The 13,883-nt window shown below is 42.3% G+C and overlaps 1 protein-coding gene across 6 annotated transcripts in view; it reads right to left on the reverse strand.

The window, feature by feature from the left end:
• The window catches only part of LOC142560462 (CAP-Gly domain-containing linker protein 4-like), a 35,933-nt gene that overhangs the window by 15,596 nt on the left and 6,454 nt on the right, over positions 1-13,883 (reverse strand). For 4 of the 6 annotated variants that reach the window (XM_075672589.1, XM_075672588.1, XM_075672593.1 and 1 more), the window contains exons 2-10: positions 12,186-12,487; positions 10,226-10,481; positions 8,046-8,189; positions 5,714-5,934; positions 5,185-5,320; positions 4,367-4,516; positions 2,395-2,526; positions 2,094-2,250; positions 1,284-1,366 (exon numbers count right to left, since the gene is read on the reverse strand). In XM_075672589.1, coding sequence (XP_075528704.1) covers positions 1,284-1,366; positions 2,094-2,250; positions 2,395-2,526; positions 4,367-4,516; positions 5,185-5,320; positions 5,714-5,934; positions 8,046-8,189; positions 10,226-10,481; positions 12,186-12,449 — 1,543 coding nt within the window. In that variant the 5' untranslated portion in view covers positions 12,450-12,487. The remainder of the gene's footprint in view (positions 1-1,283; positions 1,367-2,093; positions 2,251-2,394; positions 2,527-4,366; positions 4,517-5,184; positions 5,321-5,713; positions 5,935-8,045; positions 8,190-10,225; positions 10,482-12,185; positions 12,488-13,883) is intronic. The other 2 variants (XM_075672590.1, XM_075672592.1) reach the window with 2 other exon arrangements.

The raw sequence follows: 13,883 nt of genomic DNA on the forward strand, positions 1-13,883 counted from the left end.
GCGCGGGTGGGCGGGCGGCGGTTCGGGTTTTGTTCTGCGGGCGCTGTCGGCTTCTTGCGCTTGCAAAACTGATGGCTAACTCGTTACTAATCGCTCAAAGGGCAACCGCCTCTTTCTCGCTCGTTTAGTGCTCACGGGGGTGTGCATAGGAAGTATGCCAACGTACATGTGTTTCCGTTGCTTTTTTTTTTTCTGACACTCACTAAAACTAATTGCCTCTGGTTGGCGATACGATTAAGATTAGCAGAAGTTTGTCACACGTTGTGCTTTTTTTGACGCGCACAGAACCACACAGATTTCATGAGTGCGCGCACCTACGCAGTTGAATTATGCTATGGATGTACATTTAGTGTAAAAGCGGGAACATTTGAGTCTTGCAAAATATTCTCGTGTATGCATTTTTAAGGCCTTGAACTATGTGTATAAAAATGCATCGTATTGTAATCCTTATAAGTTTATTTCTTTTTTTATTGTTATTATTCACGAATGAAGAGTACATATATACCAACGCAAAATATTTTTTTCTTACTTTACGGTCACCCTAGAAAAATTGCGGCAAATTTCTTTCGAAATAAGTCCCTAAGAAGAATTGGAATCTGCAATAAAAGAAATCGAGCCTGGGCAGTTGCATATGGCAAAAAAGATCGACCCTCAAAGGGTTAACTGTATTATCTTGGAACTCTTGTAATCATTTACAGCAAAGGTATTTACGGGAGTTCCACAGCAGTTTTTGTGTGGCAGTGGTGACAGCAGCGTTGCCGGTCTCAAATATCAATCAAAGAACGGCCTGCATAGGAGCCCCAAAGTGGCCTTATGACCAGAGCGTTGCGGGAAAACGTGCAGCTAGATGCCAGCATCAGCGGAGCATCTGCAGTATACACAAACACATGTTGACTATATTGGAGAGTATGGATGTACAGTATTAAGTTACATAGTAAAGCATTTGAAGAGGCTCGGGTATAGTGAAGCATTTGCCAGTTCTGGGCCAATTTCAAACAGTGTAGAAACAGACCCTTAGTATTTCCAAAGGGCGAGAGAATTCACTTATACAGCTTCACTGTCTTTGACGTAAAAGTTGCTCAGGTTTGCATACATGTGCAAAGATTTTACAAGCTTATTCCGTTACTCTTAACCTCTTAGTACAGTGCAATGTTATGTGGCTCCATTAACTCTTCCAATACTCCATACGCCAAAAGCCATATATGCAAGAACACACCAATATTTTACAAAGAATCACTCTAAACTTGCTTGCACATAGTTGTATTTCAGCACATAATACATACCTGTGGAGCTTCTGCTGATGGATGTGTTCAGATCAACCAATGAGTCCAGGTCAGATGCTTCCTCATCTGTTCCTGGGGGTATCCTGTTGAAAATGTAATAATAAGAAAAAGAAATGTGTGCAAGCACTTATTAAATCTAAGTAACAGAGAAAATACGTGAAAGATCTTAATGGTCATATCCAATTTCTGTAACATTTCTTTAATAAAAAATTGAAAGTTGCCCATCTTTAAGTACTTCTTTTATTCCTCTCCGATCTTTAGTGATGCAATCAGGATACGAATTATACTTCCAAATAGTTAGCTATGTCATGACAAGAACGCTGTATGAACATTTGATTGCTTATTTGGTACCAGATAAAATAGTTCAAGGCAGGCGTTGAATATTTTAGTGCAATGCCATGAAAAATATGCACACAGAATAGCGCAATTTCCTAGATGCAAAAAAAAAAAATATATATATCGGAAGGCTATTACAAGCCTCAAAAGCTTCAAGCATTGAGAATGTTTAATGAAACCCTCATACTACAAGCTAGTTCAGGCAAGTTATTGCTCAATGCACATATACAACAAGAGTTTCCGTATCTCTTAGGAACCCAACAAGTGACATTACAAATTCAATAAGCTTGAATACTTGGGCATGTGCGTATGCCATCTCTAGCTCGTACTTGTAAACTGCAAAGATGACACAGAGCTGGACGAAAATGCAAAGAACCTTGCATGTTCATCTCTCTCTGTGTCTGTATCCTTCACTTTATAAATTTGTTTCACAAGTACCACATCAAAAATGCAAGCAAAGCCTTGAAAACCTACCATTTGACCTTCAAAGGTTGAGCGAAGACGCCGTGGTTCGGAGGGCATGTGAAATAAGTGACCCCGTTGACGGACCCGTTGTTCTTGCCTTCAGGCTTGGCCAGCTCTATCCCGCACCAGTACCCTGTGCGTTCGGGCGACGGTTGCTCGGATTGTGCTTTCCACAAAAACGCACACACGCACACAACACACAAAGAAGGGAGAAAAGACATGCGGGTTAAAGTCATTACACATCCCGTTGAAACAAAGGCACGCGGGAAAAAAAAAAAAGAAACGTAAATGGAGACGTTGCAACACAAACCTGGAGCAAATTGAGTTTCGCCGAGAAAACGCACCACGCCTTTTCTCTGCCCCACGACGACGGAATCTCCAATGGAGAGCTTGTTGTTCTTGCGGTCATAAAGGTGCTGCTTTTGTCTCAGTGTTGACAGACCTGAAAGTTGCGTCAAAAGATCACGTTTGTAGCACTTTGACATTTTAACAAATTCACATTTGAGATAAATATAGCTCCGTTACATGCCACATTCATCGCAATCACAGAAGCTGCATCAGCCGGAAGAGCTTAGGTGAAATTAGGTCTATGCCAAATTAATGCAAGTTTGATGCCTCTGACAAGCCAGCAAAGAATCTACTGTTGATTCTGATAACCATCAACAGCTTGACGTGCTAATACATGGCATGTGAGTAGCCCCAAATTTCAAACAAGCTATGCAACGTTGTTAATACACCGCAACGATGGTATGATCCCACACGAGCAGCATGCTGGCTTTCACAGCAGCTGCAGACTAGCCAAATAGAGTTGTACTTCCCGAGTATGCATCACTATTAGTAATTAGAGTACATATATTGTGCTGTGATTGAGTGAATATTTACTTTGCTGTAAGAAATAATATCTCAGATCTTGAATTTTCAGTTTCACTGTAGCAGTAAGATACTCATTGGAATAAAGCACGGCCAACTAGACTGTATGTGGCACCGATGTGCATGAGTAAGCAGATAGCAAGGGTACTGGGACTTTTTTCAAGTTTGGAGCACAGGGGAGGCCAATCATTACTTATAACAGTGTTACAGCGATCATGATCAGGTATCAAACATGCAGACACATAAATATTCCAACTGCAAACTGGAACACATTATTCTTACTCTCTACAGGCAAGTTTGGTTGGGGTCGTACATTATGCAGCACGGTGTGTAGTCTGCACAAGGTTACACAATCTGCAGATTTGAAGAAAGTGAACGTAGTTGAATGCGCTATAACAATTGTTCGGGCACGAATCGAAATGCAAAATTAATAACTCTTTCTAATATTAACGTGCCTTGACTGAACTACATCACCACATCATCCACTTTTACATCTCGCATATACTATTTGTAATGAGAGGTCACTTTGACTATAAACTGTTACGCATTAACCTAAAAGGGGCACTTTGGGGACTTAACTGTAATATTCACCTTAATGCAAAATACACTATAGTTTGCATTTTATCACAGCTGCCAACTGTGTCACAATTTCCACTGATTCCCTGACACGCCCCCCCCCCCCCCCCCGAGATAATTTTCAAGTGTGAAACCCCTATGTGCTGGCCGCACGCTATCCACACAGAGGTTGGTTAAAAAGACACCACCTGGAGACCTTCGCACACAACAGGTGCTACAAAAAAGCTCATCTGTCTTACACCTGTCGGTGTTGCACTCCTGTACCTTGGGCATGTTGGTATACTCTAATTTGGACAACATTTCTAGCACCAGCGGACGAGCACAGAAGGAAGATGATGACAACACAATACGCTCGGTGTTGCTCGCATTCACATCCAAGCTCATGCCTCTTGTTCAACACAATGTACCAGCACGGGAAGTCTATGCGATTCTTGAATAATGCAGAAGCTCAAAAGCTGGTTATAAACTCCAGTTGGTTGAACTTCAATATTGACTACAAAGCGTGCTTGAGAGACAATGATGGAAGCAAAAAGGCAAGGTCATTAATTAGCTGAATTATTATTTTTGTCTGAATAGTTCCAAAATATGTATTATGTACAGCAGCACATCATTGATAAATATCGTTTGAATCTAAAGCCCGCTAATGAGTTACTTAGAAAGTGAATTTGATGTACTTTAGAAAAACCTCTGGATCATGGCAGGTGCAGATGCCTGAAACGTCCTGCATTCAGAAAGTTATGGAGCATTTGCCATTCCCCTTATTAGTCCCATCACAAGCTGTCGTAAAACAACAGCACTAGTTACTGAAACTAAAGGAAATGGTACCCAGTTCTCACCAGTCTCAATTTTTGAGGAAACATGAGAGACATCCACCTTCGGGTACGAAATACTCTTTGGCGGCCGGCTTGCTTTTGTAGGTGATGATACTGTGTCTACTTGAGTGCCGCCGTCGTACTTCTGAATCTTCGTTATTGGAGCAAATATCCCTGCACACACATGCATTCATGTCATCCAGTGGTCACTGCTTGTGTATCAGGCGTCTACTTTGATTTACTACACAAAAATTAAAGAAGTCACTTGCTGCACGTTTTTTCAAGCCTGCTGGTGTCAGTAATAGTAGTTACAAGTGATGGTATTTAAATTCCAAATTAACATAACAATAAAGAGCTATAGATGGGGTTGCCAACCATTCCATATTTTGTAAGTGTGTCAAAGATTTTATTCAGAACACCCAAGTCCAGACGTGACCCTGCTATAACAATTGTGTCTCCTAATTGAGTCTTCATATCCATGTTCAATATGCTGAGGTTCGAATGCGTTACTTTCAAATGCTGAAACCTTTTCAACCTTTCATTTGTTCTTTGTATCCTTTCCAGCGACTCTCCAGCAACAAACATTGCTGCATTTGTCTGAATTTCCATTAGGTTACACTCTAAACAATTTACTCGGCTATGATCGCTACAACAAATAAGAATTAGCAACTTGCTATGCTCAATGCTTTGTTGGTCCCCAGTAGCTTAGTATGTTTGTAACATATGATGTTCTCACACTGCAGTCATTCGAGGTATGGCAGTGGTCAAGACCATAGCACAGACGTCTAGAGCAAAAACTGAGAGAGAAAAGAAAAAGAAACAAGTAGAAGAAAGTGATTTACCGTGATTCATTGGGCACTGGAAGTAAGAGACCCCACCGAGTGAGCCATCATTCTTGCCGAGCGGGTTACACAGCTCCACGCCCGCCCAGATACCAGTGGCGAAATGGATGGTCCCGCAATAGCGCAGAGTGCCAACCTGGATGTTGATGTTTTTTGTTTTGTTTTTTTGCACCATGAATTTCTTTTTTTTCTCTGGCGCCATGAATCTGAGCTATGGAGCCCTACTGAAATGATTCAATATGTATTCTAAACTTCTCATATATTTTTCGTAAAAATATTACGGAATCAACATGGATTCCATATAAACTTTGTGTAAACTTCAGGAGAATTGTATGGAAAACACGGAATTATTTGAACTGCATACAGAACATTTCATTAGGAGCACTGCCCAAAATAACAATTATGCGCTTTCCCCTGTATTAGCTGATAACCTTTGCCAGTCCTACAGATTAATTCATTTACAACCGTTCTGATCTGCGAGACAAAAAGTTCAGACAGTGCGAGCCGACTGTCTCACAATTTGTCTTACCTTAGAGCCACCCACGGTGACTTTGTCGCCAATCTTGAGCCCCAGTGACTGTAGCAAGACGCGCCCCGTTGATGGGGAAGGGGCTGCCTCCTGTTGCTGCCCGCTGCCGTCGGAGCTGTGGACTCCAGGGGGCAGCGAACAGCGCAGCAGGTCACGCATGTTGCACGCCGTGCTGACCTCGCTAGGAAGTGCTTCACCTTTCCTCATCTCCGGAACACATTCTACCCAGCAAAGAAGCAAAAAAGTGCAAAAGAATTCGTGTCATCAGCAAAGGAAATGGGATCCCACTGCCTGAGCTAATGCAAGTGTGGAAGAAGCCCAAGAGGAGGCTTTAGTTCTTGCCCAATCCATTCAGATGCCACATCTGAAATGTAAAAATTATTTTAATAGGCAACCCCTGAATTGATTGTCGCCTTAAAATGAAATAAAGTTGCAAACAGAGCTGGAGTTACTGTCCTCCATATCCTGTTCTATCTACAAAAGATGCATAACATTGGCCAGGGTAGCCTTTCATGTCGACTGTATTCAGGAATTTTAAATAATAAACTGAGAAGAAAGCACAAAAGGTTTCCCTTGGCAATTTTGATCATGCTAAAGAGGGAAGATGTATTGTGTAATATGATGCACACATTAATTTGATAACTCCACACAAACAAAAGCTTCTATGCACTACAAGCTACTGAACAATGAACAAGTACACACATTAGGGAAAACATCTCCATGCAACTACAATTATCAAAGGGCCCAGTTACCTACCTAACCAAATTTAAAAGCTAACTTTCTATGCAGAATGCCTCAAATGGCGGAGTAATATGTTTCCACTCTGAACTTGCCCTGTTTCTTTCCTTTATTCTGTAACTATTCCTAAATTGAGCAGACCTTCTCCCAATTTGCAAGTGCGCTTCTCTGCACTGCACATTTTCGTTCAAATGAAGACAAAGTGCTAGCTGCGCATGCTGGGGCTCGTCTCTAGAGCATGATTTTATCACAAGAGCCACATCTACATTTTCTATGTCATAAACCAACAAACTGTGCCTGTACACACTGTTTGCAAAAATGACTACACCGCCATTAGTTGGGTAAACTACTCGCAAGAAACCTAGCTTTACAATTACGAAAGGTGTCTATTATGGTACTTAACGTCCTAAAACAGCACAGTGGGTCATGAAGGACGCCTCAGTAGAGAGCTCCGAATTAATTTTGACCATCTGGAGTTCTTTAATGTGCACAAAAATATAAGTGCGCTCGAATGCATTGAAATGTGGCTGCCGGAGCCGGGAACTGAATTCATAACATCATGCTGAGCAGCTCAATGCCATAGCCATTGAGCTACATCGACAATTAGGCAGGTATGTAGCTATTACTGAACTTTAGAGATGTTTTCATCTGTACACTGTGAGTGCGCAAGTTTTCAGAACTTGAGCCCCGCTCATGTAATTTTTATTTACAGTCAAAAGTCATTATAATGAAATTGTATCCTTGCAAAATACCTTTGTGACATTTGACAATCATTATAACTGCACACACTGATATTGGTGGAAAAAAAATGCCATCAGGACTGGTATTTCGCACACATTCGAAAAGTCGACATTTAAAATCATCTCACGCGATTGGCCTAAATTGATGTAGGCCGCGATATCAGTGCAGCCTGGACAATCGTGTGAGGCAAAACTCAATGTCGGCTTTTCGAATGCGTACAAGATAGCAGCCCAAGGCTACACAAAAGTAATGCAAGCAAGATGACTCCTACAGGCTAGCAAAGGGTCTTCTGTAAATTCTGTTTGCCTCTTTGGTAGCTTGCCATGTCAACATGGGGCACGTGAACAGTGTTAAAATAAAAACACGTGCTTTGCAGTTTCACCGAAACTTAACCATGCAATCAACATGATCACATGGAATCAGCATGCTGGCTTGCCGGCTGCAGGCCAGCAAAGTCAAGCCACTGGCAAAAACTGCTGATAATTTCAAATTCTTGCTTCTAGATTACGCATTTTGATCTCCAAGTGAATGCATATTCGCTTCACTGTAATTGATACTGCCTCAGATCTTGCATTTCTGAATTTGTTATAGTAGCAGAATACTTACTGAAATAAAGCACTGCCAACCAAATTTTACATTCGCTTCATTACATCCAGTAATTCCCTATATCTATGTTCACTATATTGGGATTGATAGTATGCCCTATTTAAGACAGGAAAGAACATTAGAGAATGCATGCATAAATGTGCATCTCCTTCCGTGTGCATCAGCTAATGGAAAGCAGTGAGGCTTGCTCATTCATTGGCCGGTTCATGAATGAGACAAGTGAACCCTCCACAGACTTCACACCCACCAAAGGGAATCCTCCCTAAGCTATCCAGACTGGTCAAACTGGCACCACAGTCCACAAGGGTCTGAGCAGCTCCCAGACAGAGAGTAGCCGCTGCTATGTGGAGTGGCGTGCCACCATCAAACACCTGGCAGGGGCTGTCAATGTCTGAAAAGTTTCAAGAGATATTTTGTAGGGCACATAAACACACAGTCAACTGGCCCGGCATTGCTTCACTTAAATGTGAGCACATCTTGTGTCAGAACTTCCAACGTCTGACTTAAAACATAGTGCAACTCTCTTAATCACCATCTTCAGCCTATTTCTTTTTTTTTTGTCCACTGCAGGACGAAGCCCTCTCGCTAGGATCTCCAATTACCCCTGTATTGCACCAGCTGATTCCAACTTTTGCCTGCAAATTTTCTAATTTTATCACCCAAGCTAGTTTCTGCTGTCCTCAACTGCATTTCCCTTCCCTTAGTACCTATTCTGTGACTCTAATAGTCTGTCGTTTATCTACTCTATGCATTAGATGGCCTGCCCAGCTACATTTCTTTCTCTTAATGTCAGCTAGAATATTGGCTATCCCCATTTGCTCTCTAACCCACACTGCTCTCTTCCTGTCTCTTAACATTACGCCCAACATTTTTCGTTCCATCGCTTTTTGCGCGGTCCTTAACTTGCTCTTGAGCTTCTTTGCGAACCTCCCAAGTTTCTGCCCCATATGTTAGCACCAGTATAATGCAACGATAGTAGACTTTTTTTCAACGACAGCGGTAACTCCCTTACAATGATATAAAAACGAATTTTCATAACAAGCATATTTCAGATTACAGTAGGTCCTTCACAATGGACAGTAGGGGCACCAAAAACCAGTTCACCTTGCCAGTTCAGCAGAAGTGCATGGAATCTGCGGGAGATGAAACAAAACTACCCAAACTTCATCTTATTGGAGATAGCATTGAAAAATGCTCGCCTTGAATCAGTTGTAATTAATTACCTTTTATTGGCTCTAATAAAAAATAGCAATATTGTAAAGTTGAGATTATATTTCGCATGTCAGACAACAATATGAAACCTTGACATTCATAAAGCAGTTTTCTGAAAAGGTAGGGGGTGAAATGAAACAAAATGACAAAATTTCACTAAATGAATGTGCAAAGATACTCTGAAATTACTGCACATGGATTCATGCGCACATAATGCAATTCAGCTGCAGTCCACATGACTATCAGTGTAACAAGTGCATGTGATATGCGATGCTATCATCAAGCTCCATATTCAGAAAAACATGAAACCTAGAAAGACCTCTATCTTTATGGTCATGTGTCAAACCCGTTTTGCCATGCGAAAATATCGGTTCCAGTCAGATGTCGGGAAACACCCAACAGGCACCTGTGCTCGTGTTTGCTGGTTATTTCGGTAGGCAGCACCAGTTTTCAGGTATTTTTCAGCTAATAAGCGCATTTCCCAATGTCTCCATACAAGGGCAGCCCTATTTCAATGGCACTTCAACCAATTTCCATGTGATTTATGGCACTAAGTGCTGACAGGATGGTGATGTTTTCTGTGCACGCATTTTATAGACGAAACTAGCATTAGTTCAGTAAATCAGAAGATCAATATAGTGCCTTCCTCCTTCAGGTGAACGCCAAATGTCGCCAGACTGCGCTGTTTACAGCGATCGGAAAAAGAAAGGCAAGAGGAAGTAGACCATATTCTGGTGCCAAGATCTGCGGTGCTTATCCCAGCCTCACCCCAAGAGGGTGCTTTCAAGCACTACCACACAGTGCTCAAGTACCGTTGAGAAACTCAGGAGTAAAGAAATTTTGCTAAAATAAATCACTCATCATGTGTTTGCTTACCTGAAAGCTCTTTCCGCATGGCATTCAAAATGCACAAAATGGCTCCTGACTGGAATAACCACCTGTAGTATGTATTGGGTAATGGCTCACGACCGCAATGAGTGAAGATGGCTCAATTTCAATCTAGAATGCTATGACAAGGATTATGGTGTTGTGCTTCTTCAATGTCAAATTACAGGCTCACACAAAATAAGACTGTCTTAAAGGTGCATTTGTTTTTACTCCCACACATGGTCGCTGTCTTTATCTTCCTTACACCGCCAGTTGTAACCATCAACCAGTACCAAGCCACCCCGTTTTCTCTCCTCTATAGGCCAGTTAAAAAGTTATTTTACCTACCCGACCTCTTAGTTGCCTTCAGCAGCAATTCAATTACAGGAGGAACATCGAAGTATGCGGCATAATGAAGCGGAGCCATGTCTGTCCAACGACAGCGCAATGTAGGATCTGCGCCATAATCCAGAAGGATGCCCACAGTTTGCGTTGAGCTCGTCAGATCGCCAACACCAGTGGCCCCGGACTTGCAGGCATAGTGCAGAAGTGTCATGTCCGTCAGACCGTCACGATCGTTGACGTGAGCCCCACGCTTCAAGACCTGCACCACATCATTGCTGAGCTTTAAAATGTGGAGGAGTGAGGGGGAGAGAATTGGTAATGGGACGGCAAGGACATTAAACCAAGTTTAGCTCAGTTGGCTACCCTGCACTACAAAAGAGGGAAAGGGGGCTATACACATAGCAGGCGACACTGCAAATTAAGGCTAAAGAGATTTCTCACACTGCTTGCATTCATAACCAAGAACTAATGCGTCACATTTGAAAGAAAGATATAAGTACGCATCATGCCCAATTCAATGCAACACTGCTTCTCACACTTTTATAATGCAAAAAATGGCATAATTACAATGTGGACGACATCACAGATATAAGCCTATTTACCATCAAATGAGCAGAATGGCACACTTCTGCAACCAACTGCCATAGTGCAATGCTTGCACTTGCAACCAAAACATTGCATATGGCATACACTGGAAGCACAAAGGTGGATAAATAATGTACGATTTGTTGTGACCTTGCATCCAAAAGTTGCAGTTACAATGTATGAGGTATAGTCATTCCACAGAAAATGTCAGATCAAAACCAGCAGCACTGCAAAAACGTGTGGAGTGACACTTGACCCGACTATTTGTTTAGCTCCCATACCATCACCTGCCAAGCATAAAATGGAGTGTAAAGGTTGTGCAGAAGGAAAGAAAAAGAAATGCTGACGGCAAGCATGCACACGCTGAAGAGTTCATCGTTCAGTTTGTCACAAGCAGCCCTATAGGCTGGTGCACCTTGACAAACGCAGTGACGCTTTTGTGGCTTTGTGCATCAAACAATAGACCATACGAAGATCAAAAGCTTGCCCTTCAGACAATTTTAGGGAAATTAGATGACAGGACCTTTACGAAAGAGAAGATTCTGGGATCATGGCCTCGTGCATTTATGATGCTTTAAATGTGGACTTCTCCAGGTGTTCCCCATGCCCTTATAAGCATCAGTAGATTAGTTGGTGAGCAAATTATGTCAGGAGGTGGTAAAGCACAGTCCTGAGTAGTAGCATATTGCAACTACATCTGTGGAAAAAATGACATAGTCTGTCATTTTGATGCTGTTTAAGTGTATGAAAGTTTATGACATCGCCTTAATTGATTCCATTTGCAGCCTAACAACTTGAAAACAAATTACTTTGGTGAGAACACCATATTACATTTCTGGCAACACAAAGAAACTGTTAAATATCCGCAAATATCTTGTAAGTGGTTGCAGCTTAATTGCACCTGGCTATGAGAATCACAATTCTCAGTTGACGTAGCATGTTAATTATGATGGCAACATTCAGCCAATTACAAACACACAAACAGTCACCAACGCTTCATATCAAAATGCCACGTACTGGCAGAACAAAATGTGTTTGCCCACTCCAGTGGTTTTGCTTATGGTCTTCTGGTAACACTACCCTACTTAACATATATTTTTTTATGGTGCCAAAGCAGACCATGCTCATTAATCACAACACCACTACACGGCTTAAATCTTACTTTGGCTGCAGTCACTTGCATTGCACTTTTTTGGCCAAGGCGGTATATGCCAACATTAGCAAACACTGGGGTTCACAACACTTATGCACAGAACCCATTAGAAGGGCCATGTTGAATGAGATGCCATGGTTAAACATGAACTGTGCAAGTTAGACCATTGCTAAAATGAACTGCCTCAGAAGAAAGCCCCAAAGCAGAAGTGCTGTAGTTGCTTACCTCCGTACAGAGTGTCTTGATGTCCTTCTGGGTGCGTGGCACCCACTGGCGAAGGATGGCAAAGATCTCTGGCACAGTGGTGTCCTCGCTGTGCAGGATGTTGAGACAGTTAGGGCAATCGGTGTCGAAGAACGGCACGTCCAGCATGCGGCACTGCGGGCATGCCGGAGCATCTGTAGGCTGGTACACGATGGCATGCTGCCTTGACACATGGCTACCCCTCCTGGCACCATCTCTGCTGTCTTCAGCATCACCGACGCCCATGGTGGCTGTACTTGAGGAAATTGGTGGGTGTTCTCAACCTGCATAAAAACAGTTCAGCTGCTTATGACTCATATAGTGGCAGGGTTAACTTAAAGGAGAGAGGCTCTTTAATTAAAACTGTATATGTTTGCATGGCAGTACCTTTAGTATGGTATTCAAGGCGAATACAATAATCAATGAAATGGTATTCGCAGTACATAGAACACACAAATGACATACACAAAACGCACAACATACAGAATTAAAGTATGTCGTTGAGACCAGTGCTTCATGGAAAAGTTAAAGGTGCCTCCACAGTGTGGGACGCACAGGCAGCACTGGTCCATGGTTTGAGATATATGTCATAGTTAAAGGCATAAATTCAGTTCGGGCTATATTACAATGATCTGCTGAAGTGTGAAAAAGCTGCAAGTGTGAGTTATGCCCCCTCATACATTTTTCGCAGTGCACAGTGGCGATCCTGTCCACTTGACTTCATACAAAAAGACTTTTGTATTGGCAATGTCCAGCAGAACACAGTGCAGACATGCATAACCAAGCTTGTCATGCATGTGAGCCTGTCATGCGCCATTATTTGTATAGCATATAATTAACTGCTTCACTAAAGCTTTGCTTCCCATACATTCCAACATATGCCACATCTGCATAATCTTTAAAAACTAAATTAATGAGCCACAAGACACATGGTTCCACACCCTTTTTTGCTATTTGAGAGGCAACAGTTTCGCCAGCCCACATCTTCCTCAGACTTACGTGCCACAAATAGCCTGATAAGTCTCTTTAGCATGACCTGCAATAGTTACCAACTGTCGTACTAGCACACTGCTTGCAGTAGCTTGTGCCCATTTAAACATCCACGCAAGCAAAACACTTATCAAATGTGTTACTGGCAGAAATTATCTGGCAAGTGCATATAGAGCAGCATTCAAACACCGAGCCCGCCCTACTCAATGTTTTTGTTTTTGTTCCCTCCAAGTAAGTACACATCAGCCACGTATGAATAAAAGGCTGAAATGGCCTTTTCTTGAGACCACTTTATACGCAAAAAGGGGCATAACGGTCACTGTACTATACAAGCACGAGAACTCCACCTGCGAGTGTCGAAATCAATCACCTGAACGCTGGACAGCGTCATCAATGCATGTCATAATAGGCAGCACAAGTGGTGAGCGAATGAAACGCTGCTTTTTCTCCCCCTCTCTCTGCACCCCCTCCGCTTCTTTTCGTCTTGAAACGGCAGTTGCCAAAAAAGCGAAAGTACCTAAAATATATCCGAAGAGCCCCCCTGGTATGTATTAAGCAGGAAAAGCAGAATACTTTTTTCAGCTATCGTGGTTAGGAGCTGCAGAATCACACAGGGCGTTCTTGCGACGTTTTATTGCGACAAATGTCACCATTCTACTGCGATACTCTAGGCCACCAGCAAGAAGCAGA

Source organism: Dermacentor variabilis, chromosome 10 (assembly GCF_050947875.1).
Source record: "Dermacentor variabilis isolate Ectoservices chromosome 10, ASM5094787v1, whole genome shotgun sequence".
In the NCBI taxonomy this organism is placed as follows: domain Eukaryota; kingdom Metazoa; phylum Arthropoda; class Arachnida; order Ixodida; family Ixodidae; genus Dermacentor; species Dermacentor variabilis.